Source organism: Bos indicus, chromosome 12, assembly GCF_029378745.1.
Source record: "Bos indicus isolate NIAB-ARS_2022 breed Sahiwal x Tharparkar chromosome 12, NIAB-ARS_B.indTharparkar_mat_pri_1.0, whole genome shotgun sequence".
Classification (NCBI taxonomy): domain Eukaryota; kingdom Metazoa; phylum Chordata; class Mammalia; order Artiodactyla; family Bovidae; genus Bos; species Bos indicus.
In genome coordinates, this window is record NC_091771.1 from 34,070,857 (window position 1) to 34,098,840 (window position 27,984).

General features: G+C 49.2%; 1 protein-coding gene across 7 annotated transcripts in view; it reads left to right on the top strand.

Moving 5' to 3' along the window:
- Positions 1 to 27,984, top strand: part of SPATA13 (spermatogenesis associated 13) — a 289,869-nt gene that overhangs the window by 237,045 nt on the left and 24,840 nt on the right. For 4 of the 7 annotated variants that reach the window (XM_070800273.1, XM_070800274.1, XM_019971494.2 and 1 more), the window contains 2 exons: positions 7,211 to 7,576; positions 9,434 to 9,578. In XM_070800273.1, the coding sequence (XP_070656374.1) occupies positions 7,211 to 7,576; positions 9,434 to 9,578 (511 nt within the window). Of the gene's footprint in view, positions 1 to 7,210; positions 7,577 to 9,433; positions 9,579 to 9,634; positions 10,415 to 18,108; positions 18,354 to 18,698; positions 27,836 to 27,984 lie in introns of those variants that run through there. The other 3 variants (XM_019971496.2, XM_070800277.1, XM_019971495.2) reach the window with 3 other exon arrangements.

Sequence of the window (27,984 nt, forward strand, 5' to 3'; positions counted from 1 at the left end):
GGCCAGAGCCCCGCTGTGTCCGGAAGGTCAGAGCTTCGGGTGTGGTGGGCGGCCCTTGGACACAGTGTGTGACTGATCCACTCCCTGATATACGACATAAAAGTGTCATATGTTTACTTACAGCACGGTTCCACTGCACATCTGGATTTGTTCTTTCTGAGGCATAAATTATTCATCTAACACTGCAAGTTTTGAATTAAACACACTGGAGATCTTTTGCAGCACCCACGTTAGAGTCTCTGGAAACACCAGGTGCCGCTCCTGGTCGTGCCTTCCCTCCCGGGGTCCCTGTACCCACAGCCCCAGACTCTTACCCAGGGTGTTCTTGGTGAACAGCCGTCTCATCAGGCTCGGGTTTACTTGACCAGTCAAGTTCACCGGCTGGACTGTTGTCCCTTTAAAGGAGGGGTGACTGATCTAGTCATCATCAGTGAGAGCTGCCGAAAAGAAGGAATCCCAGGAAAGTCGTGTCCTTCTTTTTCTGACACCCTCCCCTCTCCGAGTTCTTTTTATAAAGTCATGTCTGGGTGTAGGGTGAGAACTGCTCCCTTGACACCCAGAACTGCTCACTTATTTGCTCCTTTATCCCCATTCATCCCTCAATCGTTCATGAAGTTTTCTAACTACTGATTTCCCAGGCTGCAGACTTTGGGGATGTGATGATAGCATCACATCATTTGGAAAGAATGTAAGTAGCTGCTTTCATGAGACACCCAGATAAATAAATCAAGCCTATAAAAATATAGCAGTGGTTTTAACAGAGCCACAGAAAACAGAACTTAGAGCCCAGGGGAATTTATGAGGTTTTCTTGCAGGAAGTGATACTTCAGTTGAATGTCGAAGGATGAAATTTCCAGGTGGACAGGGGCAAAAAGGTATAGTGGAGGGAGCAGCCGTTCTCTCATCTCCAATTGCATCAGATAACATGTGGCAAACAGTGGGTTGTTTGGTGTGGCTGGTGAAGCTGGAGCTGGCAAGGCACATAGGGTGAGGTTTTGAACCGCCAGCCATGATCTCATGTGTGTCTTAGTGAGAGTCTTAGGAGAGTCTTAGCCATGCTCCTCTTAGGATGGAGAGTGGATTAGAGACACGGAAGAGAGTTACTGCTTCTACGAGAGCCGTGGACAGATTCCTTCTGAGACTGAATGATGGCAGAATGTAGTCATCACGTGGATGGAGGTGGCTGGAGAGGGAGGGGGAGGAGTTAGGGGTGTCTGAGATCTCCTCAACTGAAACACAGAGGCAGGCATGTTTATGAAGATGGTGTTCTGCGTGCTAATCCAGAAAACCTTGGTTTCCTGGATTCTACAGGCATTCGGGGCTGTTGAGTGGCATGACTGTACTGCTAACTGTGGCTTGAAGTACACTGATGCTGGGAACATAGACACCATCCTTCATCACCCTCCCCAGAGAGTAAGCCGAGCCCTGCCTCCCTGCCTCCTTCCCTGCATCCTGGTTCCTCTCCTCCTCTATACAGAGGAGCTCAGACGGCATCAACAAGGTCTCCTGCCCAAGAAGGTTTAGAAGAACAATAGGCTTCTGTCATATTGAGCTCTAAAACACGGTTCTTGATTTTGGAACATTTTTGTTGTTGTTCAGTCATGTCCAACTCTTTGTTGTTCATTTTGTTGTTTTTGTTGTTTAGTCACTCAGTTGTGTCCAACTCTTTGTGACCCCATGGACTGCAGCACACCAGGCTTCCCTGGAGTTTGCTCAGACTCACGTCCATCGAGTCAGTGATGCCATCCAACCATCTCATCCTCTGTTGCGCTCTTCTCCTCCAGCCCTCAATCTTTCCCAGCATCAGGGCCTTTTCCAGTGAGTCAGCTCTGCATTGTGCTGCTGTTGATTCTGAGATGGTAGGACAGGTGGGGGTGGGGTGGGGTGTTAAGTCCCCCAAATGGAATTCCTCTGAATGATTATTATGAAGGCAGGGGAGGGGAGACCTCAAGAGTCCATATTTCTCATAGTTATCAGTAAGGGTCTTTTTATGCTCAGAGAACTGTGTGATGGGTAGTAAATTGCGTCCGCGTGAATGTTAATATTTGCATTTTTAATGAATTACCTATTCTGCCCATCAAACAAGTTACAAAGGCCATAGGCTCATAGACTCTTTTCAGCACATTTAATCATCAGTTTTACACCTGTCAGGACAACTGAAGTCTGTAACACCAGCACTGCACTCTCCAGGGAGAGAGCAAGCATTAATTGCTCATGTGTTTCTCTTTTGAGGGCTTCCCAAGTGGCTCAGTGGTATAGAACCCACCTGCCAATACAGGAGATGCAGGTTTGATTCCTGGATGGGGAAGATTCCCAGGAGAAGGAAATGGCAACCCACTCCAGTGTTCTTGCCATGGACAGAGGAGCCTGGCAGGTGCAGTCCATGGGGTCGCAGAGAGTTGGACACGACTGAGCACACACACACAGAGCCAGCAGTATTTCTCTTTTGATTCCATATCCAGCTTTCTTCCCACAGCCGAGGGAAAGCACTTAAAGCTGTGCCGGGAAGCAAGGGTTAACGAGGCCACACACACGTCTGTGTACAGACGTTGATGACGGGTGTGAATTGGCAGGTCTAGGTCAGGCTTTCTGAGCCCTGGGTAGTTCTGCGCTGAGCTGCTGGACTGTGAGAAGGTAGACCAGGTGGGGCTCCAGCCCGGCCACCTACACTCAAAGAGAGTGTTTCTAAAGCAAGGGAACACTCTTGGAGAACATGGATGTGGTTACCTGCTGTTTTTCAGAGCACCTGGGGGCCACTGCCTGCGGCAGAGTTGGGGTAGGTCTTGGCTCTCTGGTGTCTGTAGTTCTAGGAAGAGTCGCAATCAAAGCTGTGTCCCCTGGATGGCCGTACTTTAGAAGCACGTAAAGTTTGATCAATGATTCAGTTTTAGAATTTGCGGGACACTTCACATGTCTTGCAAGGAATATGTCTTTTGGCAAAGCCTCGCTGTTCAGATGTGAGCTTCAGTCTGAGGGGTTTTCCCCCATCTGTCCCTCTCTCCTTCTGGACTTCTGCTTTGAGTAAAGTGTACATTTTGGTTTTATGTATTACAATTCTGCTCCACCTAGAAGGCGAGCTCTCTCCTTTCCTGTCTCTGGCGAGGCTGCATGGTGTCAAAGCACAGCCACAGCTGGTTCTCCCCGAGCTGCCCCCTGGGCATGAGCTTAAAGGAGCCAGTGTCTCATTTCTTGCCTCTGCACACCTTCCTTTCACCCGCCCCCATCACTTCCTGGAGCATGTTTGCTCTCAGAAGGATTTGTTACCTGATCACCTAAGACAGCCGCTGATTTTCCTAAACCCATCTGTCTGTCTCTGTTTTTTTCTTTTCTGTATCAATGAGGAAAGCAGGTTGCATAAGTGAAAAACAACAACTGCATGTCGATTTGTGATCAGTTTATTGTCTGCAATTTTTTTGTACTTCTATTTTTGCTAGCATGCTGTTTCTGAACCTTTTTATCACAGGATGATGATAGAAATGAGTTTATTCTCACCGTGTGCTTAAGTTGTCTGTGCTGTTTGGTTTAGTAAATGAATTAAACAACCCATAATAGCCTGTTTTTTATATGTATATACTGCAAAAAAAAATAACAATAATAAAAACTTGTCCCCAGTTATTCTCATATTTTCCCATGGTGTCAGAGGAAAATGTTTTAATACACCCTCTTATGTTTTTTTTGGTATGCAAATTAAACTGACAAAAGTTGACTTTTGTTCATGTGAGTAAGTGGGAGTTCACAGAAAACTGACTGCAGGAAGTGGTTAGGGCATCTTAACAGGGGAAAGAGGTAGGAAAAGCCATTGTGGAAAATGAGTGACTTTTAGGAAAGATGAGGGCCCTGCAGAACAGGTGGGAGACAGGCTAGTTTTGTGCCAGTGTCTGTTTAGCTGAGGCTTCTCCTCTCAGTGATAAGAGTCAGTCTTCCCTGGTTGGAAGGAAAAGAATACCTTTTCCTTGCAAGGAAGCGAAGGGATTTATGACAACTGAGTTCTGCTTTCAGGTAAAAGGAAAGCCTGTTCTTACAGCTTTTGAGTTACAGCTTTTTTTTTTTTTTTTGAGTTTGCAGCTCAAAGTGGTGTTCATTCGCCATGGTGTGTTCTGGACCCTGTCCATGGTGACTTGAATTGGACATAGACGTCCAGGCTGTAAAAATCGAACTGGCAGGTCAGAAGGGAGTGGAGTTTGCTAGAGCCCACTGCCTTCTGAGCAGAGGTGACTTGGTATATCTGGAGAAAGAAATGGCAGCCTACTCCAGTATTCTTGCCTGGGAAATCCCATGGACAAAGGAGCCTGGTGGGTTACCATCCACGGGGTCGCAAAGAGTCAGACACGACTGAGGGACTAAAAAACAACGACTTGGCATATGGGCGCCTCATGGCGTAGTGGGGACAGGTTACAAGGCCCACACCTGATGTCTGTTACTGCTGACTGGCTGCATGGCCCTGAGCAAGTCACCAGACTTCCCTGGGTCTCAGATTAAAAGTACATGACCTGCATTTCAGGTCTCAGTTGCCACTGATTGGCGAGAGGCGGGGCTCGTTGGGCCAGTCCTCAGGGCAGGGCTCTGGGGGTTTGGGGGTGGGGAGACAACCAGAGTGGCTGCTCTGCCTGCCCTGCCGTCTCATGACTTGCTTGGTTGTTCCAGCCCTCCCTGGGTGGGGTTCTGTTTTATTTTCAAGTCTTTGTTGCACAGTGTCTCAGGACGGAGGGGCTGAAGACACTAGGCTCCTAGGGACCGCTGCTTGCTCTGAGCCCAGATATGGAAGGTCTGTGGGCTGAGCCCTCGTGATTGTTCTTCCGTGAGGCTCTTTGAGAGCAGTGACTCACCAGGGCTGAGGTGGGCGGGCACCCTGATCCCCACGGTTGCACTTTGTCCTCCCAGGACCCAGACAGGAGCAGTGGCTGAAGCCTGGGGCCACAAGCTAACCCTAGGCCAGGCGGACTAGACAGAAGTCTTCCCACTCCCACACCTTTGGGGTTCTCCTAGTACATGGCATTGCCTCTGAAACAGTCACTTGAGAACTTGGGAAGTGTCATCGAATTCCGGGCAGCAGACTCTCCACCTGTGGGGTTGTCTGGTCTGGAATCTGAGATCCTGAGAGGTTAGTGGTTCAGGCACACCCAGCTGGTCAGTAGGCTGATCTGGTTTAGTGCTTGCCCCATCAGACCAAGTCCAGGGTTGGGCCAAGCAGCAGCCCAGACTCAGTCCCCTTAAGACACGTTGTCTGTGAACCTGCTGAGAGAGGGAGCCTTGGATAGCAAATGCAGCCTCCGGGCCATTTCTCCCACAAGCCTGCATTACCTGAGCTTTATTATTTATCTATTTTATATATAGTAGCGTATATATGGGCTTCCCTGGTGGCTCAGTGGTAAAGACTCTGCCTGCAATGCAGGAGACCCGGGTTCCATCTCTGAGTCGGGAAGATCCCCTGGAGGAGGGCATGGCAACTCACTCCAGTATTCTTGCCTGGAGAATCTCATGGACAGGAGCCTGGCAGGCTGTAGTCCATGGGGTCACACAGAATTGGACACGACTGAAGTGACTGACGTGAGTCTGAGTGAACTCCGGGAGTTGGTGATGGACAGGGAGGCCTGGCCTGCTTCGATTCATGGGGTCGCAAAGAGTCGGACACGACTGAGCGACTGAACTGAACTGAACTGAAGTGAAGTGACTAAGCAGCAGCAGCGGCAGTGTATATCTGTCAGTCACAATCTCCCGACTTATCCCTCTCTCCCCTTACATCCTGGTAACCATAAGTTTGTTTTCTACATCTGTCACTCTTATTTCTCTTTGGTAGGTAACTTCGCTTGTACCCTTTTTTCAAATTCCACATATAAGTGATACCATATGATACTTGTCTTTCTGTGTTTGACTGACTTCACTTACGATAATCTCTAGGTCCATCCATGTTGCGGCAAATGGCATTATTTCATTCTTTTTAAGGCTGAGTAATACTCTGTTGTATTAATGTATATGTACTACATCTTCTTTATCCATTCCTCTGTTGATGGACATTAGGGTTGTTTCCATGTCTTGGCTATTGTAAATAGTGCTTCAGTGAATATTGGGGAGAAAGTATCTTTTTGAATTATAGTTTTGTCTGGATATGTGCTCAGGAGTGGGATTGCTGGATCATATGGCAGCCCTGTTTTTAGTTCATTAAGGAACCTCCATACTGTTCTGCATAGTGACTTCACCAAGTTACATTCCCACCAACAGTGTAGGAGGGTTCCTTTTTCTCTACACCTTCTCCGGCATTCCTTGTTTGTATATTTCTTGATGCTAGGAATTCTGATTGGTATGAGGTGATACCTCATTTTTGCTTTGGTTTGCATTTCTCTAATAGTGAGTGATGTGGAGCATCCTTTCATGTGCTTTTGGTCTGTCTGTATGTCTTCTTTAGAGAAATGTTTATTTCGCTTTCACCCATCTTTGATTGGGTTTTTTTGCATGGAGCTGAATGAGCTGTTTGTATATTTTGGAGATTAACTCCTCGGTTGCCTCTTTTGCAAATATTTTCTCCCATTCTGAGGGTTGTCTTTTCATTTTCTTTATGGTTTCCTCTGTTGTGTAAGAGTATACTACAAAGCTACCGTAATCAAAGCAGTATGGTACTGGCACAAAGCCAGAAATGTCAATCAACAGAACGGGTTAGAAAGTCCAGAAATAAACCCACATGTCCATGGTCAATTAATCTATGACAAAGGAGGCAAAAACATACACTGGAGAAAAGACCATTTCTTGAATAAGTGGTACTGGGGAAACTGGACAATTACATGTAAAACAATGAAATTAGAACAATCCCTAACATCACACACAAAAATAAACGCAAAATGGATTAAAGACTTCAATGTTAGGCCGGATATTATAAACCTCTTAGAGGAAAACACAGGCAGAGTACTCTTTGACATAAATTGCAGGAACTCCTTTTTTGATCCACCTTGCTAGACTAATGAAAACAGAAACAAAAATAAACAAATGGGTGCTGATTTTCTTAGTATCTTTTATGATGGTTCATCATGTGTCACAAACATCACTACTGAGATTAGGGTTTTAATTAAGCCTCTGATTAAAGACAGGTTTGCTTCTTCCCATCCATGTTTCAGTCACGTCTTTCTGGGACACAGTCAACTTGGTGGGGAGGGGCGGGGGCTTGTTTTCTTTACCTTCCTGGATATCACCCTTACCTAACTTGTTCGCATTTGAAAAGGTTGTGACCGAGGGGTCCTGGAGGCAGGCTCCCCCACCGGAGGAAGAGAGGACGGAGGCTCAGAGGATCCCCAGGAGGAGACTGGGGTCTGGGAGGAGGTCAAGGCCCCGACCACTCTCTGACTATGGCCAGCTGGTCGCCCGAAGTCTGTCTATCCCAGAAGACTCAATCGCCGTGGACCCCCAGAAAGAGGACGCTGCGGACAGTGACCACCAGCCCAGCGTGGCCCCCACAGACCCTGCAGACCAGACTCCTGCTGGGGGCTATCCCCAGGGGGGCCCAAGAAGACGCCCCATCTCTGTGATCGGTGGGGTCGGCTTCTATGGGAGCAGCCAGACGGAGGAGGGGGAAGCCCTCCTGCCCCAAGTAAGACCGCCGTGCTGCCCCCAGAGCCTCCTGGCCTCTGTCCTCTCGCTGCAGACTTCCCAGACTTTTCCTTTCTTCTCTCTGCCTCAGGGATGGCGTCATCTGCTCACAGCCTTTCTTCCTGACTCTGAAAACATGCATGAATTAGAACTAACCCACTGACATTTGGATGGCTCTGACTAATCTTCTGTCTTTCTGGGATCTCAGATAATATGTGAAACTGGTTTGCTGTTTGTTCTGAATCATCTGGGGAAAGTAGCCGTGCATATTTAGTGAGCTTCCTCGAAGAAGAAATCTGGAAAGAAAATGCCACTTATCCCTAAAATGGAAAGACAAGAAGAAAATTGATTTTTTTCTAGATGAGAAAGTAATTTTTTCTGCCATTTTATCACTCTTTACATGTCAGTTGCAGCTTTGTAACTGTTTTGACAGTAGATTAAAATCTTAATATTATTTCCTTAGTGCATTTTAGCAATTCAACAAATACTTATCAATTACCCATAAAGCCCTTTGAGGATACAAACATTTAAATAAAGGCTCCCATTCAGAAGGAGTTTATATTTGGTGAGGTCTTATCCCAGCCATGGTCAAGTGTTCATATGAGTAAGTGCATGCTTCATTTTTCTTTTTTTTAACTTGCTAGTTGATATCATAAATAACTCAGGAAGAAAGTGAAAATGTTAGTAGTCATGTCCTACTCTTTGTGACCCGGTGGGCTGTAGCTCACCAGGATCCTCTGTCCATGGGATTTTCCAGGCAAGAATACTGGAATGGGTTGCCATTCCCTTCTCCAGTAGATCTTCCCAACTCAGGGATCAAACCCAGGACTCCTGCATTGCAGGCAGATTCTTTACCACCTGAGCCACCAGGAAAGCCCTAAGTAACCCATACATTCTCTTGAAAGGGCAGTAATATATTGGTATTGGATTTTCCGTTTCCATTCTCCCTATAACCCTGGCATAGTGCTTATTTATAGCAAATACCCCCAAAATCTCTTGCTTAATTGAACTAATTTGAATTCAGTTAAGGTGAAAGCAGATTATGTTGAAGAATACTGCAGACTTTTTGTTGTGTTGAGATGCTCTACATGCGAGGAAATAATTCTGAAGGTGGCTGTCCTCACCATGGTATCACGGAAATGATTCTGAATGGAAGCAAATCTCTTCTAATGTGAAACACAGTCTAGGGGCGATCTAAGCACTTAAGACAGTTTTTCACTTCAGAGCATCCAAAAGGAGCATAGTAAGATAACTTTCTGCCCCCAAGCTTGTTTAGGGAACTGGGTAGAGAAATACTGAGAAAGCCTATGGAAGGCATGGACCAACGTGGCCTTCAGTGTCGTTTTAGGGACGACTCATATGGAAGATCCCAGGGGCTATAGATGGTTCTAAATTGGTGGAAAACCACCAACTCTCCTTTTAGACAAAGCTCACTGCCCGGTTAGTTAAGGTGAACAAGAACCGTGTTCCACAGATGCTGGTCCCTGCGTGTGTGTGGGTGTGTGTGTGGGGGTGTGTGTGTGTGTGTGTGTGGTGTGTGTGTGTGTTGTGTGTGTGTGTTGGGGGGGCTGTGGGAAGGAGCTGTCACGGGCCTCAGTCACTGGCACCGCCTTGGCTTCCCTGGGGGTGCTGCTGCACGAGTGTGGGTGGGGGCCGTCACTTCCTCCACTGTGGTCATTCCTGAGTGTCCCCACGCATGTGTCCTGACAGGTGGCTGAAAACCTGGCACCCTGGGGTCTGCACTGGGTTTCCGCGTCTGAGGAAGGCTGCCCTTGAGCCTGTGCAGCCGTGACCTGGGGCTTCGAGGCTCCCAGCCCCACTTCCTGCCTCTCTTCACTGCCCCTCCTTTCCTCTGCAGCCCGCCGCCCGGCCGCCCGTGCCCGCACACCAGGTGCCGCCCTATAGGGCGGTGTCAGCCCGGCTGCGGCCCTGCGCCTTCTCCCAGAGCACCCCCATCGGGCTGGACCGTGTGGGACGCCGGCGACACCTGAGAGCGTCCAACGGTGAGTCTCACAGTCCCCCCTGGGCAGGTCCGTCTCCAGGAGGCAGGTGTGGAATCATTGCTCAATCTGGGAACCCAATCTGTTGCGCCTGTCTGGCCTGCCCTGGGCCCAGGGTGGGGAGGGCCCACTGGGTGTCAGAGCCACCCTTGCAGGGGTAGGCCTGGCACCCCTGTCCAGAGAAGGTGCCCTACGGACTCTGCGTCGTCCCAGTGACCTTGACCTTGAGAAGTCTGGGTCCCAGGTTCCTGCTGTGGTGATCTGACCATGAATGGGCTCCTGGGAATCTGTTTTACCCCTCTGAAAGCTCTTCCTGAGAGTTTGAGATTCACCCATACTGTGTATCTAATAGATGGTATATGCATGGAAGACTTTATCTAATAGAGCCATGCATATGCCAGCCTGGGACTTACCCAGTGAACACTTGCCGACCTGACTTTAGGTTCCTGAGCACGGACACCAATGTTTGAGCCAGCCCGCTGGCTGGACAGTGGCCTGGCTGGCTCACGGGCAGGGATAGGACGGGCAATTTTGTGGGGCAGACGCCCTCCCGTGTGCTTTGAGGATTAATTCATCTGATCTCAACTCTGTGCTGGGCGGATGCTCTTGTAATCCTCGCTTTACAGATCAGAAACCCCAAGTGTAAATAGATAAACCACCCAGGAAGTGGCAGAGAAGGGACTTGAATCTACAATCAGGTAGAATTTTCACTGCGGGCCCATGTTTTTAACCACTGAGCTGTGCTGACTCTAAATAGAGACAGTAGACGGCTAGCCACCGGAGAGCTTCAGTGCTGACTTTTTCTGTCTTGGCTTTGAGGACGAGCCTTGCACGTGAGCGTGAGTGAGGGAGGGGGCTCTCAGGGCCTCACCAGCTGGTGGGTACGCCCTCCATGTGACAGTGGTGACCGGAGCCACAAGAAGGGACAGGATTTAAAGCATGTTGTTTCTGGAGACTTGAAGGAGGGTATTGCTCGGTGTCACTTAGATTTCAGGGAGTGGGAGGAGGAGGGACCAGGGCGCATGAAGAAGTGACCCAGAAATGGTTGTCCTGGGAGTGTGTCCTGGGACGTCTCTGCCTGGGGCTGAGCGATCGGCCTGAACATATGGCTGAGGAATTGTCCCCTCCTTTCCTACCATCGGGTGGCCTGGTTTCTACCCCAGGAGGAACCCAGTCTGAACTCTCATCAGACAGGGCAACAACAAAGAGGAATTGGAGGCGGCTGGGGGCCGAGGAAGTTTTCGAGCATCTCTTGATTTGTGTCCTCTCGGACGAGCAGGTGGGGCCCTGGGATCGCGCCCCAACCCTCATCCCAGGGCCCCTGCCTCTCCTTGGGCCAGGCTTCCATCCCCACTGGTTCTGAGCGCCTATTCCTGTTCGGTTCTTGCTGCTGTTTCCCTGTGAACTTCCCTGTGGTTACTGGAATAAAGTCCCAGCTTCGTAAGGAGTTCGCAGGCTCTGCTGCCTGCCTGCCTGCCGTCTGCACCTCTCCTGTCTCCCGCCCGCTCTCCTACCCACCACCCGGCTCACACCCTTACTCTGCCCAGAACCTCCTTCCTTCCCTTTACACATGGCAGCATTTGTTCCGCCCAGAACTCAAACCCACTGCCCTGGGGATCCCGGTGACAAATGCATCGTCAGTCATCCTTCTGCTCAGCAGCCCCTTCTGTCCTACCCAGTCGTCAGCGTCCGGTGATGTATCTCAGGAAAGTTGTTACAAGGAGAGAAAAGGCTCTGAGTGCACGACATCCTTCCCAGCGTTACTTGTGATGGAAAGAAGTTGAAGCAAGTGTCCACTTTCAGTGGAATAGTGAGCCCAGCATCTAAGGGTGACCGCTTCAAAACAGCTTATAGCATTGTCAGGAAAAAGTCTGTAACAATGAGGAAAGTGACCACTGTAATGTGAGAAAAGTGAGGAAGAAAAGGAAATAAAGTCACACATATATTGTTTTATTTACTAGGGCTGCTGTCACAGAGTACCACAAACTGGGTCCCTTCAGCAACAGGACAGAATTGTCTCCATTCTGGAGGCTGGAAGCAGGGCAGTTTCCTTCCGAGGCCTGAGATGGGGACCCTCTGCTGTTTCTTGGCTCCTGGCGGCCTCGGGTCCCCTGAGCTCAGCGTCTGGCTCTATCTCCCTGGTCTCTGCCTTCATCTCCATGTGGTGCCCTAAAGAATTAAGGCACTGTCCTAATGCCCACGTGTCAGCTTGATCATTTACAAAGAGCTTGTTTTCAAATAAGGACACACCCTCGCTGGTACGGGGGGTTAGAATTTCAGCATCTTTTGGGGGGTGCACATTCAGCCCATAACAAACCATGACTGCAGCCCTATGCAGCATGCTCACATGCAGCCAAAGGTTTAAAACGAGTGTGCAGAAGTGAAAATACTGTAGTTAGGTGGGTAGGAATGTGGACGGTTTCTCCTCCAACCCTGTACTTACGTGAACAGCTTATTTCTGTGCTTTCTGGAATCATGTTTTGTTTTGTTTTGAGTTTAGTGTTCTTTTGTTGAGAAGTAGCAAAAACTCACCCTGCCTAGCTGGAGCAAAAAGAGACTGTCTTGGGAGGGTGTCAGTGTCCCCAAAATTGATGGGGTGGCTGGAAATGCATCTAGGAAACACCTGGCAGTCGGTGGCCCCTGGGAGCCGAGGAAGACACCGTCCATCTGTCCTTGAGTCACTCACTCAGGAGTCAGAGTCCCAGGAGGGGGGTTCAGCCCCCCCAGCTCAGGTGATGGCTCCACCAACTCGGGGCACGGGCACCGGGAGTAGGATGGGTCCTCCAGGGATGAGGCGGTGAGTGTGTGGATTCCCCGACCGCGGTGGAGGAAGGTCGTTCCTCCAGGGAAATCATTCATTCATTCAGTGTCTGCCAAGGGCCTGCCATGTGCTGGGAGCACAGCGAAGCCCTTTTCATCTCACAGGTCCTTGTGCAGAGATGATGAGTTAACAAGGAGCTGTAACACCGAGGGGGCACCGTGAAGAAAGGTGAAGCAGGGGGAGGGTGTTGTTTGTGGGGAGGAGGTGGCGCATGCAGCTTGCAGGATTTTAGTTCCCTGACCAGGCACTGAACCCAGGCCCTCAGCAGTGAAAGTGCCAAGTCCTAACCACTGGACCGCCAGGGAATTCCCAGGCATTCGTTTTTTAAAAGGACATGGCACACCAATTTCATGTCTAATGAGAACCCTCTCAGTCTTTCCCTGGAAGCAGCCCAGAGGCTCATCAGTCACTGCTGGTGTCTCCACGTCCAGGGCCTCTGACCAGGTGCCTCCCTCCTGCAGGCCCACCGCTGTTTGTGCCCAGAAGTAAATTTAAGCAACACACGCATCTCACAGTGGAAAGATGTGGGAGGAGAGGAGACAGAAAACACGAAGACATCACACGTGCACATGCCCGATACCGGGAAAGGGCGTACCTCCCCTCTGCAGCTGGCTGTGGGGCGCACGTGCTGTCTCTCCTTCTGCAAGTCTGGTCCCCGCACACTCCAGACCCCCTGCTCCTCACAGCACCTGGTGCTTATCTGTGCCCGCTAACGTGCTCCAAGCCTGTTCTCCAAGATTCTGAGCTTGCTTCCAGTCATCACGGTCTCCTTTATTCCCCTCTTAGTTGAAAACCTGTCAGTCTACAAAAAAAGAAAGAAAAACATGTGGAGCATCTGCTCTGAGCCAGGCACCACTGTCTCTGTTGGGGTAAAGCAGAGAGTAAAGCATCGCAAAGCATGTATGTTCCCGCATTTAAACAGAGGCAGTGAGTGGATACGCAGGGCTCCCTTGGGTACTAGCGAGCCTTCTGGGGAAGGGGAAGGTGGGAGTGGGGGAGGGCGACCTCGTGTCTCTGAGGAGGTGACCTTGGAGCCGAGACTTGGAAGATGAGCAGGGAGTGAAGATCTGAGGGAGCAGAGGTTCTAGTCAAAGGAGCATCGAATGCCCAGGTCAGGCAGAAGCTCAGTGTGTCCGAGGTTCAGCGAGAAGGCCGGGTGCCTGGAGCTCGGAATCCGGGGCAGGGGAGGCCGGGGCAGCCCGGAGGCTGGAGAAAGTCTGCACAGAAAGGGCATCGCAGGTTTCGAGGAGTCGGGGTTGTTCCAAGTGAAGTGGAAGCCGTTGCCAGCTAGGCATCAGAGAGCAAGGCCACTGGGGAGTGAGGCCAGAGGAAGGAGGCTGATTGGAGGTTGCCGCATTTGTCCAATGGGGAAATGCTGGTGGCAGGGACCGCAGAGGACACCACGTTCTCCCCGGGTGCTCATTCCTCATGCACGAGGAGGCTCAGCAGCTCGGCCTGGGCTCAGAGCCAGTGGCACCAGGGCTGGGATGCTGCTAGGAGCCCCTCCTGAGAGGGGAGGAGATTCAGCTTTGACAGAGCAGAATTATTGGGTGGAAAGAAAACACTTTGCAAGTGTATTATTAAGTGATCGTTGAACCCGCGTGTTGACCCCTTCATTTCTGCACTGTGGTGAACAGCACCCGCTCCGGGGAGATTCCAGCAGGACTCTGATAGGCAAGACAAACAAATCCAAATCTAGAATAAGTGTCTCTTCCAGGAAGGACAAACCACCTATTGTGAAAAGGGTCCGCTGTAATCAGCTCCCCACAAGAAGCCGTCTGGGTCCTTCAAGGCACCATATCATTAACTTTGTTGAGGGGACACCCGTGGTTTAGCCCAGGCTTGGCATCCGTTTCTGCCACCAGGGCCGTTTTATTTTTTGAACCCGCTGAGTCAGCATTAAGATGACCAGGAACAAAGATGGGCATTTGCGGGGTGTACATAATGTCACATGGTTGTTAAACAGCCTCGTTTGCAGTGGATTTCCATGGGACGGGTGGTTTCCTGTGCTGGGGTGTGTTCTGATATGTCCAGTCACATCCTCCCCAGAGCAGTCCAGTAACCCACAGTGTCCTTCCCAAGCTCCTCCAGGGGCTCCTCGGCCAAGCCATTCACTCTGGTCCACATGTGTAACCTGTACTGAGGCCATCTCCTCTCAGTCAGAAATTTCCGACAGAGCATTGCTTAGATGCTGGGGGACCTCCCTTTCCTGGGGGCTCCATCACCAAGGAATGCACAGGAAGGAAGGGTTGTAGAAATGGGACGCCCCCCACCCCCACCCCATGGTCATCTGGCTTCTGCCTCAGGAGGAGGCTCTGAGTCGGAACCAGTTTAGATCTGGGCGTGGGGTGAGATCCCCGGATCCCTGTGGTGGTGGCTCATGTGTGCCTTCTGCCCACTGACTTGGGGATTTCCTGCCCCACGAATCAAGCAGCACCTTCATGGAGTCACTTGTCGGTTTTTTCCCTAGGGACCCTGTGATAAGTTTAGCACAGCCAGAGGTCTGGTGGGAGGGACCATCCCAGTGACCAAGCTGGCCCTGCTGCCCAGGACAGAAATGACATCTGCTCTTCCGTGTGGACTGCCTACCACCACGGGAGTCCTGGATCCCTTGGTCCCTGGCCCACTAACAGAAGCTGCCATGTCCATCATGTGGTTTGGGAAGCCTGGGGGATGGTGAGAATCTGACAGGCCAGCTCCACCATTCCTGTATCCCAGACCCCTTCTTCTCCGTCTGCCAGGATCTGGCCCCTCAGCTGCCTCAGGAATGGGCACCCTGGGGGCCCAGTTCCCCTCCCACTGACATGCTGGAATGCAGCCAGCTCAGGAGCTGTGTTTTGCATGCAGAATCCCTGGTAGATGCCACCCAAATGGACAGATCTGGTTTGATCTGAATTGTGTTTGGTAAATGTAGTGTGTGGACTTGTTTGGATTCTGATACCAACCAACCAGCTATAAAAAGGTCATTTTGAGATGAGGAGGGACATTTTCACATGGACTCAGTATTCAGAGAAGGAATTACTGTCAATTTTGTTCATTATCATGATAATGATAGTGTAGTTATTTTTCAGTCCTTATTCATTTGGGTGCATACTAAATATTTGTTGCGTGAAATGATATATTCGAGATTTGCTTTAAAATATCCAAAAAGACCTAGTTGGAAAAGATTGATAAAATATTGATCCTTATGGGTTCATCATATAATTTTTCTACTTCTGAGTTTGTTTGCAATTTCCTAGAATAAAACCTTTTAAAAATAGTGAACAGTATATTTCCTCCTCCCTGGTCAGGTGCTCTCAAAAATCTTTAAATCAAGATGTGCCAGGCAAGTAACAGTTTCTCAAAATGTAGAGATTTGAACGTAGCAATTTAATTTTTTTGAGAAGTGAAGACCTAATCCTTTTAGGTGAAAGTGAACTCATCCTGCGTCCCCTTCCAGAACATTGCCTTCTCTCTCCCTTTGCTTAGAGCACCGTCTCATCTCCTGCCTGGCTCATGTGTGACACGGAGCAGACCTGGGTCGTGTTTGCCCACTGCTCGGGTGTGGCCTTGGAGAACAGAGTTCCACCGTGAGTCGCCGTGGTGCTTTTGTCAAGTTCACGGTTGGGAGGCGGCTGGCCAAGCCCTGTGGCTTTATTGGCGATGGGGGCTGTGCCCCTTGGTCATCCTTGGGTCTGAGTAGCCATGCCTGTGCATGCTCACTTTTTCTTAGGGGACCGTCTTCACTGCCATCTGCGTTTTTCCTTTATGATATTTTTCTCTTACATCCAAGGCAGCTTATTCCGCGGCAGCCTGAGTTTCCCAAACTTACTTCTGTTGCTGCCATTCTCCCTCCAGTAACTGCTCCACCTGTTCTGGGCAGAAGTCCAGTTTGATCGCCCTTCAGAATTCTTATTCTCGTGTCTACGCACGCTTCTCTTTCTACCCACCCTGCCTGTCGAGTTCAGATGCGCTTTCTCCTGTGAGGCAAACCAAGTGATGTCTGAACTGTTCCCCAGGAAGGAGAACAACAGAGGAGAGAAAATGGCCAGGTTAAGTACAATGATAACTAATTATAAAAAGTGGAGAAAAGCATGAGTTGACTTGATTGGACTTTCTATGGCTTAAAATATTTTGAAATTTATTCAAATTATTGCTTGATTTGATTTGATCTTCATACCTTAATTTCTTATGAATGTAATATGGTCACTTCACAAGGTAAGAAAGAGGATGACATTAAATCAGGGTAGCTATCTATTGAGCCTGGCCAAAATCCATCTTCAGTAGAATGATGTCATCATTTAAGCTGTTAACAAGGGAGTCCTGAAGCTCAAACTCATAACCACCCATGTACATTTTTCATGTGGAAAAAACCAAAGAATCCAGTCCTTAAAAGCTTGATATATAGAGTGATATGTGTGTATATATATATATATATATATATATATATATATATATTTATATTTATATAAAACATTGTGTTCTACAAAAGAATAACCCAAATTATGCAACAGGCCACGTATCTGTGAAGCACATCAGACCTAGCCAGGGGTTGGTGAGAGAGGAGCTATTTTGAAAAAACGTACTCTGAGGTTTTAAAAATTCCCAGTTCCGCTGTCAGTAAGAAAGCAAGAAAAAATACTACAGACCGCAGGGCAATTGATCAGGGCCTACAACAAAAAATATAAATCTAGAGATAAGAGTGGGGATTAAGAATTTACAAAGTAAGGTACTTGGTGGTGAGAAGTCCAAGATGCTCCATTTTTCCTTTTGTGGAGAACACACAGAGGCCCTTCGTAGACCGGTAGAGCGGGGTCCAACTCCGAAGGGGTGTGGCCTGGACCGCCCCCAGGGGTCCCGCCCCCACAGCAGGGTTGCCCCTGTGGTCTGCGGGGTCCGCGGAGGAGGGCGCACCGGGGCTGGTCCACTCAGCTCGCCCTGAGACCAGGGTGCTCTGCGGGGTGGGCTCGAGGCCCTGACAACCTGCCATGAGACTTATGGGGGAAGCCGCCGGAGAACCGGGGCTCCTCCCAAACCCCAGCCGCTCGCCCCCTGTCCTGGTGCGCCGTGCTGGAGGGCCTGCGGTCCCGCGCGCGGGATGCTGGTGTTGCCCTGCGGTGCTGCGCGTGGGATGCTGTTGTTGCCCTGCGGTCCCGCGCGCGGGATGCTGGTGTTGCCCTGCGGTCCTGCGCGTGGGATGCTGTTGTTGCCCTGCGGTCCTGCGCGCGGGATGCTGGTGTTGCCCTGCGGTCCCGCGCGCGGGATGCTGGTGTTGCCCTGCGGTCCTGCGCGTGGGATGCTGGTGTTGCCCTGCGGTCCTGCGCGCAGGATGCTGCGCGGCCCGCGGGGGGGGGAGGGGTTGCGTGCGCTCCCCCAACCGTCGCCCCCTCCCCACCAGGCTTTCCTCGGGTGAACGTTCCCCACAGTTTCAGGGCTGGTGTGTCCACTGGGAGAGGTGTGTGCCCAGAGGCCCCCACCCCTGAAGCCCAGCACTTTCAAGGAGCGGTTGGGGTGACCCCTCGGGGACATTGTTCCCTCCGCAACTTCCCGTTCTCGCAGCTGATTTTGGGCCGGGGTGCACTGATACCTCAGACCCGGAGACCTTGTGTAGCTTAGTGTGGGTTCTAGAAGCCATCTTACCTAGCCCCCTTATGAAGTCGATGAGCTTAATCCTATCCGGAAATGACGCGGGACATGCCACTAGGAGATAAAGAGTGGCTTTTCAGGACGTGAGCAGGGTGCCCGAAACCTTTTCGAGCTGAGTTTTTACTTCGCCCTTGGGTTAGGAGACACCTCGTTTGTATGGGTGCATAGAGCACAGTTACATGCTGCCGTGCATAACGTGTGTGTACACAGGTCCCTTGTGATAAGAGGGGCCCTGGGGTGCAGGCTGGCGGGTTCCAGGAAGCCAGATGCCAAGCTCACAGAACCCCCCAGCGGGTGTGCGGACCCGGAAAGCCACGGCAGTGCTCAAGGAGGTGAGTGTAACCACAGGGCAGCAGATTCCATCCAGGGAGTCCCAGGCTTTCCTGGGAAAGCCACAGCAAAGCTGAGATTGAAGGCTGAGCGGAACTTAGGTGGAGTCTGTTGCTGGAGAAGGTGTGTTTGTTCTAGGCTGGGAAGCAGCCAGTACAGAGGGTGGGGGCGGGAGGAGGAGAGCCTGCTTGAGAAGCCCAGGGTCAGGTCGCCCCTCAGAAGCTTTCTTAACCCAACCACGTGCTTAACCCAACCAAAGGGAAGTGTCCTCGATGCAGGTGGTGCCCGCTCCTGCCCAGGGCTCACTTGGGATGGCTGGGGGGTGGGGGGGATGACACAGCACCCACCACTGCTCTCATGGGTGGGTCGTGTCCTTACCCGGAGTCAGGGGCATGGCTGCAGCCTGGCTCTGGCAGCTGTGGTCATTACTGCTATCATGGAGCTTGTCTAGCTCCATAAGCAAATGAAATTGTAAATGTGAGACTCAGAAGAGACTCACATTTAAGAAAACTGAACTCTTGATAAAGATTAATTGCTAAAAAATTATTTCAGTCAGATAAGAATTGAGAGTGTAAAATGTGGAAAAACTGGGAACTCTGAGCTCAGAATGCTTCTGGTTATCACTTAAGAGCATCCAGAACTGGCCATCACAGTTGATAAATCGTGGTCTCACATGCAGAATCCCCGTCCCGTGATGACATGTGAGAGAGACTTCTGGTCCTTGGGGATGACACTGATGAGGCAGCTGCACCTTTGTATGTAGAAGTTGAAGGGTTCGGGGCGTGACGCAGATGTATTGGGTCTGCCGTGGGTCTTTCAGGCAGCTTGACCACACTTAGTGGCTGTAGCGGGGTAAGCTGCGGGTCTGTACCAGGGATCAGACCACTCCAGGTGGGAGGGAACAGCCTGCTCAGGGCCTTCCTCAGGGCCTATCCTGGAAGAGCCAGGAGCCACAGGAGGGTTTTAAGTGGTTCACTTTGCATTCGGTGACTTTCTAGCTAAATTGTGGACCTGCTTGGGGACAGAGCAGACAACCAGCGGACAGAGCCCTTAACAAGGAGCATGATGGTTCTCTTGGAAGAGCAAAGACCTGAAAGTCCAGCCATTGTCTGGATGTTTGGGGGGCAGACCCTCCAAGGGGAGTATAGGAGAAAAGCACACGAGTGCGGGGCTTGGGACTGTTCCAGGCCTTGGAGCTGGAGGCACTGGTGGGACAGCTGGGTGGAGATCTCATCACCCGGCCTGCAGTATGCGGTCTGATGAGGACGGAGGCCCAGGCTCGAGGGGAGTTTGGGGAGGAGTGGCCACACATGGCTGGTTGTTCTCTAGGCCAGTGAGGGAGAGGTACCAGCAGTGTGTGTGTGGAGTGAGAAGAGGGGGTAGCACCGGGGGTAGCCCGTGAAGGAAAAGAAATCCACAATGAAGATAGAAATGGAATGGCCAGACAGGTGAGTGGTGTCCAGTTGTCCAAGGATGCTGAGCCCTGGGAGGCAGTGCTTACAGTGTCACCTGTGGCAGGGGTCAAGCTGAGTGCTCTGAGCCATTTCCATGGATCCAGCGGCAATTAGGAACTTGCTGGGTTTTTTTTTTTTTTTTTTGGTTGTGCTGGGTCTTCGTTGCTGTGCAGGCTTTACTTACGGTGCATGGGCTTCTCATTGCTGTGGCTTTCCTTGTTGCAGCTCCCAGGCTCTAGAGCACAGGCTCAATAGTTGTGGCGCTCAGGCTTAGTTGCTCCATGGCGTGTGGGATCTTCCAGGATCAGGGATTGAACTCATGTCTCCTGCATTGGCAGGTGGGTTCTTTAACACTGAGCCACCAGGGAAACCCACAGACTTGGTGGTTTTGAGAAAAACAGTTTTGGTTCAGTGGGAAGGCAGAGCCAGGATGCACAGAGGGTGTCTGCAAGGTTGTGGGGAAAAGTCCACACCTTGTGTATGAGTGTGGAGGGGTTCTATCTGTTTGGTTTATCTGTGTTGGTTTTCTAATTTGATAGCTGAATATTTCCTCTAAATGTTAGGACTAGTTAAAAACTGTTTCGCTATCATATTAAAAATTATCTTGGCTTTATGTTACCATATGTGAAAGTTCATCAATAGGACCATATCAATGTTTATTAAATATTTTTGAAATAGTCACGTTAAATATACACCAGAAAGTTCCATTCCTTGGTTTAGAGTTCTGATGTAATGCCCCAACATTAAGAAAGTGGGGGCAATTTAATCATTAGTTGCTCAGTCGTGTCCAACTCTGTGCGATCCCATGGCTTATAGCCTGACAGGCTCCTCTCTCCATGGGATTCTCCAGACAAAAGTACTGGAGTGGGTAGCCATTCCCTTTTCCAGGGGATCTTCCCAACCTAGGGATCGAACTGGGGTTCTCTTGCATTGCAGGCAGATTCTCTACCGTCTAAACCACAAGGGAAGCTCTGATTTTTTTTTAATCAAATAAATTTTAAGAAATTACTGGCTCAACAGTAAAGAATCTGCCTGCAATGCAGGAGACATGGGTTTGATTCCTGGGTCTCAAAGATCCCCTGGAGAAGACAACAGCAACCCACTCCTCTGTTGTTGCCTGGGAAATCCCATGGACAGAGGAGTCTGGTGGGTGAGAGTCCATGGGATTGCAAAAAGTTGGACAGGACTCAGCAACGAAACAACAGCAACAAGAAATTACCAAGTCGTATTTTTTTGAAAAGTCTTGTTGTGAAGTTAATAAATTTGTTAAGACTCTTTAATTTTTTATGTGGTCAAAACAAAAAAAAAAAATAGTTTTTTTTCCTTTTGCCTTAGTTTGTTGTTGTTGATGATCCTACTTATAATCTATTATTCGGGCTTTGTTCTATTCTAGTGATTGTTATGAAAGTTGATTTTCTTATGAACCGGCATTTGGGTCAACAAAACAGAGTTGAGTCCCAGTCCTCGTTGACCTTGGCAAGTCATTTCACACCCCAGTCTTAATGTTCTCATCTATCAGTAGGAAATATTACTATTGTCCACAGATGTGTGAGAACGATCGGGTACGCTGTAAGTGTGCAGTAAAGAGAAGCAGTCATAATTCTGGTGACAAGGTAATGATGAGTTGTGTTTGCAGCCAGAGTTCTGAGTTACTAACTCAACCTCAGTAACCAGCAGTTTAACTGTTGACAGGTCATTTACTCTAATGTGTACAGATAGCCCTAGGAGTTACCCAAGAGTCCATGTGTGACAGTGTTCTGTTTAAGTATTATCCAAATGTCAGTTAAATCCATCTAAAGGGCAGACACTCAGGTTATTGGGGGGAAAGAAAGGTAACTCAACTGAATGTTTTCTTTTGACTCTCTTGACCCCAAATTTCAGGCCTCATCAGAGATTTCCCAAAGTATGTCCTAGAAATGCCTAAACTTTTTGTTAAAAGGAAAGAAGAAAAGAAAAGCAATAGGTGCTGAGGGGTGCCTTGAGATTACTTAGCCGCACCAGAAAACCTTGTCTGATCTCTTATTCTCTGGATAACCTCTGTCTGCGTCTGCTTTCCTAAAGTTTTCTCTCAATGAGGAATCAGAGAGAAAATACAAAGTCGTCTGGTCCTTGCTCAGTACCTTTGGAGTGGGTGATTATAGCGGAGCCCTTGGGAGGCTGGTTGAAGGGTGGGGATGGTGGAGCCCTGATGGTCAGGTGTGGACGGGGCCGGGTCTGGCTCTCTGCTGTCCCCATCCCATTTCAGGCTCTTGCCCGGGGTCACGGGCACTGGGTGTTTTTATTTGTGAATCAAGATGATTCTGTTCTTTTTGTCTGAAGACACTGACACTGTCCTGGCTGAAGTCTCTCCCTGCTGACTGCACTGTGAGAACATGTGGACGTCTGGATTTAGAACCAGGACAGCATGCCACCTGTAGGAGCCGATCCTGCAGATGTAGATGGCAGGCCCTTAGACCACAGGCCTGCAAGTCTGAGACAGGTGTCAGCTCCAGCAGCCTTGGCTGCTGTCTCAGCCTTATCGTTGCCCAGAATCAAGAGTTTTTTTTTTCTTTTTTAAAAAGAAAGAGAGTGTTCTTCCTGTCTCAGAAAAACATCATGAAGTGTTTCTTTTTTAATGTTTTTCCATCAAACTCTTGAAATTCTCATCTTTCTAACCTTTAAAACATTCTCAGTTCTAACACATGTATTTGTTCCAATCGTTCTAAAGTACAGAGTTTAAAAAGTTTTCAAAATACCATGCATCTAATGCCAAGTCTCAGAAACTGGATTTTAAAAAGAAAAGCATAGGGAACTATATTTAATACCCTATAATAAATGGTAATGGAAAAGAATATGAAAAAGAATATATTTATTTGTATGTGTATAACTAATCACTTTGCCATATACCTGAGGCTAACACAACATTGTAAGTCAACTGTACATCTATAAAAAAATTTTTTTAAAAGAGAAGGAAAAGAAAGAATATTAAAAGTCAAGAGGAAGAGCGCAAAAGAGAAAACGTGAAGCAAACCACCACCAAGCCAAGTGCCTGGCCTGCATGCCGGTTCCTGTCTTGTGGATGAGGAATCTGAGGCTTGAAAACTTCAAGGCCATGCTTTTTCTCACTTAGCTAAGAGTGACTTACGTCATAAGACAGTGAAGCCAGCGATCAGAGCAGATCAGACAGACCCCAAAGCCCACGCTGCTCCATTCCACTCACTGTCTCCCAGGTGCTATGCCTTTCCAGCATGGAACACAAAGTTATTTTGTTTATGTGCACAGAAGTTCACCCGTGTGTCAGTTTTTAAGGCCACGCCTAATAATTGCATTTTATTAAAACAAAGACAAAAGTGAAGTTCATCCGTTTTCTGTTCTGCTCTTGTTATGTTTGAAATGTGTCCCAGGCCTTGAAGGATGAAAACCCCACGTGGCTGTTCACAGAAGATGGGACAGGCCTCGGTTGTCACGTTGAGATGGCACCTTGTCTTTTAAAGGAGAATTTTGGATCTGTTACTGAATTAGCCTAAAAGTTGTAGTCGGAGCCCAGGAGGACCAGTGTCTTTGGCGTGTGTTTGGAGCGGGGTGGCGTTCATAAAGCATTGAGAGTGCATCTCCTGTCCGTTAGGGTGGGCGGGCCCTCAGCGCCTCCGGTGGAAAAGCAGCAGCTTTGAAGACCCATGGCTTGTCCTCTGCCTTTGGTTCCCACTGCTCCCTGTTGTCACCTGCGCTGTTCCCTGTGTGTTGGAGTGACGGGCCTGACCTCTGTGCTCAGGAGTCTGGCTGCTGAGCAGTGTTTCAGGAAGACCTGTGTGGGGCCTGCCTTGCCCTCTGCCAGCAGGCAGCTGACCAAAACGGGGTCTATGGTGGGTTGTGTGACTGTGTGGGCTAGAAAACATTATGTGTTGTGTTGTGTTGAGGGTCTCTGTTCTTTTGCTTCTCTAACTATGGCCTGTAAGATTAGTGCTGATGTCTGTCCATTCAGAATACAGGGACCCCTCTAGACACTCCATTATTTATGCTAATAGCCAAGGGTACTGTGGGTCTGAGTTGTTGTTTAGTCGCTCAGTCGTGTCCGACTCTTTGCGACCCCATGGACTGTAGCCTGCTAGGCTCCTCTGTCCATGGGATTCTCCAGGCAGGAATACTGGAGTGGGTTGCCATGCCCTCCTTCAGGAGATCCTCCCACCCCAGGATTGAACGTGGTTCTCCTGGGTCTCCTGCACTGGCAGGAGGATTCTTTACTGCTGAGCCACAAGGAAGCCTGTGAGTCTGAGTAACTCATAGTAGGTGAAGCTGATCACTTCCTGCTCAGAAATCACCCCCATCCCAGCTTTAGGGCATCAGCAGCGAGGGCAGCGACTAGGTGGACTCAGAGCCCTTGCTGTGTTGCTCGTAACTCTGGGTGCTCAGCGGAGGTCTGGGCTGGGGCTCAGTCCAGCGGGGGCAGGAGCCACCTCGGTTCTGACATGTCCCAGGCTCCAGCTCACTCTCTGAAGCTGGCGGTAGTGCTGGTCGGGGCACAGCATGCCTGTCCTTGGCCTCCTACCACCCTGTGGCTGTCCTGCAGGTCTTGGTGGTGGGGTGGTACCCAATCCTGGGGCACGGGAGGTTCTAGAATATTCCCAGGTTAAGGGAGTCTCTGCGCCATGCAGGGAGCTGCAGCTTTGGTGAAGCAGCAGCTGGGAATGTCGGTTGCTGAGCAGATGGCCAATGCTGGTGACCTTTCTGCCCCAAATCCTAAGGCGGCCATGTGAGAAGACCTGAACCATTTTGTACTTAAGGAGATTCCAGTAACTCGGAGCTAAGTGCAGCCTTAACGACCACCTGGTCATCTCAAGAGCCGGTCCTGGAGGGTAAAGGGATGAGTGTTGGTTTAGTCAGAGGGACCACCACTAACTTACCCCCTCCTTTTCCAGACGTGTGGGTGTAACTGTGTGTGGGTCTTAGGGCCACTCTGCTAAAAATAGCCTTAGTTCCTTATATGTCTGTAGAGTAAACGTGATCATAACATCCTGTGTGCTCCCAACGTTTATTTTATCCTCTCTGACTTCCAAATATTTGATATTAATGTACAGTTGGGGTTTTTCTGCTCTCCAGTGGGACTCGATCCTTTTCTTAATTCTTCTACCAGTAGTCAAGGTTGGTGACATCCTAGTCCCTACCCTGTAGCAGCATCTTATCCAAGGAGAACAGACTATTCCCAGGGGTGGGGGTTGGGGGTAGAGCGTGGAGGAGATCAAGACTTCCTTCAGCTTTGGTCTGAAGGTCTTTGTTGCAATATTCTTATTGATCTGGTTAATATAGGCTCTAATCACTAAAGAATTTTTTAAATCTTAAAGTCAAACTGCCTCTGTAGGTTCTTCCAAAAATAGAAGTGTTGTTGGTTCATCTTCCTTTGAGGAAATGCCTCATTTAAATACAGTTTTTGTTTGTTTATTTACTTTTTTTCCTCCTATTTATCTTTATGTTTGTTTTGAGTGTGTGCTCAGTACAGTAAGTTTACTCAGCGAATGCCTTTGGTTTACAATCCTAAGATCCCAAGGACCTTACTCTCCCTGACCCCATCTCTCGATTTAGAAAAAGTCCTTGGGAAAGAAGCTGCCCAGGGAGAGTGAAAGTGAGCTGTGGACCCGAGTTAAGACAGTGCCAAGGAAATGCGGCCAAGAGAGGTTTTTATTTTTATTTTTTTGAAAACTTGGAATTTTAACAACAACAACAAAAAAAAAAACATTATTTTTTTAAGAAAATGAAAGCACTCTGGATTTCCTTTGCCCCCTGCTGGATTTCAGTCTCGCTTAGAAAGTGTGCTCATCAGAATGAGTTCCCGCATTTCCCTGCTTTGTGTCTCAGCATTCAGCATTTCACTTCTTCATTAAAACCAGGTCCACCCTTGCGTTCCATAGGCTTCACTCATTTCTGAATGAACACTTCTCAGACCTGAATCAGGCTATGAATCCACGGGCCAGGATGGGGCCCCAAGGGTTCACTTCCCACCAGCTCCCCGGTCACGCTGTGCTGCTTGCTGGTCCCTGGACCACAGCCTTTGGGGTGGTAGTACATGTTACTGTGAAAAGAGGGGTTTGTGGCCTTATGGGACATTCTGTGTTAAACAAGGTGACACGGGTGTCGGAATCTGGACTTGAAGCCTATGGGAAGCAACCTTGCCTCATAGACAGTGAGCTGCGCTCAGAAGCAACCTCGAGGAGTCTTCTGAGTTCCTCCTGCAATGAAGCACTGCCTTAATTAAGGACACATACGCTCCTAGTGAATGACTGTCTTTTCATCGTTTTTAAAAATTTGACTCTTTTAATTCATTTTTAAAAAAATATTTGCAAGGGGGGACTTCCCTAGGGGTCCAGTGGCTAAGACTCCAAGCTCCCAATACAGGGGGCTGGGGTTCAATCCCTGGTCAGGGAACCAAATCCCACATATAGACCAGACCTGGCACAGACAAATTAAAAAAATATTAAAATATATATATATTTGCACGGGATAGATTTGAAACCAGTCTCGTTTTGTAAGTGTAGTGTATGTGCGTGTATGTGTATGTTCACATGTGTGCGAGTTTTGCCTCTTTGTAGTTTATTGAAGCCTTAGCTGGATTTAACAGTGGGATGCCCTGAGTCAGTAGAAACAGCCACAGATAATTAAGGATAAGAAAAGCCTCCGGGGAAGCACGTGGTCGGGGTGGGTGTCTTAGCTGACGTTGCAGCTCTGCCCATTGACCCCTCGTGCTGTGAAGTCTGGGAACCAGCCAGTGATTACGGACTCGGGTTGTGAGAGCAGCTGCGGTCCTGTTTATTAATCCCCACACGTTCTCAAGAACGTGGGAGCATTGTCGGAGGCTGGCTGTCCCCACTGTATAGACCAGACACGAGCCCCTGAAGGTCTGAGCTGGTGGAGTGAGACGAGGGGTCTGTCACCCCAGAGCCTGCACACATGGACTCAGTTTTCAGCCATTTATTGGGGGACGACCACGTGATCACTACTCTGCGTGTGTTGTCTCCTTGCTCCTGAAGGAAAAAGTTAGTGTTTTCTTATCCTGAGGAAATGGAAGGAAGCTGTTTGTTAGTAGGTGTCGTTTCACAATAGGACTTGCTCACTGTAGACAACTGGGAAAAAAACAAAAATGAGAGAGGAAATAAGTTAGTCGTCTAGAGAGAGCCTCTTCAAAGAAAGAACAATTTTCTGCACTATAGAGAACAGATAATTTATGCAGTAAAAGATGTGCATATGCTTTTTATATAGAAGGCACACATATTCACACATATACATTTTTTAAACAAAATCTCTCTTCAAGTGAGTTCACAGATTTGCAGTTAATATAAATGTGATGTCAAAGCTGAAGCTTTCGGCACACCAGAGCATGGAATCCCAGCTACAGTTTGAACCTAGTGACCTCTGTGCTTCTTCCTCCGTGAAATAGGTCCTTTTTTTTTTTTTTTCCTGAGCCCTTTTATTTCTTTTTTATTTGGAGTATTGTTGGTTTATAATGTGTTAATTTCTGCTGTACAGGAAAGTGACTCAGTTGTACGTTTACTATATACATTTTTTTCATACTCTTCCATTGTGGTCTGTCACAGGATGCTGAATGTAGCTCCCCGTGCTCTGCAGTGGGACTTGCTGTCTAGCTGTCCTGTGTGTGATAGCTCACATCTTGCAAACTCTCTGGGGGGTCAGGCTTCTGGGTTATAATGAAAAGCAGCAGGCGTCTTGCCTTGCTGTCACTGGCATGGGAGGCTCCGGGGGCTCCTGATAGGTTTCTGGCCGGCCGTCTGGCCTGCGTTTGGACTTCCCTCCCCGCCGTCCTGTCTGGGCTGCAAGCTCAGCCGCCCGCGGGTGCTGTGAGCTGTGAGGCTCTCTGGCCAGGCGGGCAGAGGCGTCAGCAGTGAATAAGCGCTTTCTGCGTTTCCGCAGCCAGAGCCTGTGTGATCCTCTGCGATGCTCAGTCACCCCACAGCCCCGCTTTGAACGCGGCTGTTTCCCAAACACGAGGATGGTGGCAAGGGGGGAAATGGCAAGATTCTGGAGTCTGGAGAGCCTTCACACAGGTATGTGTGCAGACTGACCTTGTTGCTGAGTCCTCTCTCTGTTCTCGCAAGTTGCAGGGCTCTGTCTGCTGCCTCTTGTCAGGTTGTGTGTGTCTGTGTGTCTGTGTCTGTGTGTGTGAGCGAGTCTTTTGTCTGGACCTGGGGTCCTG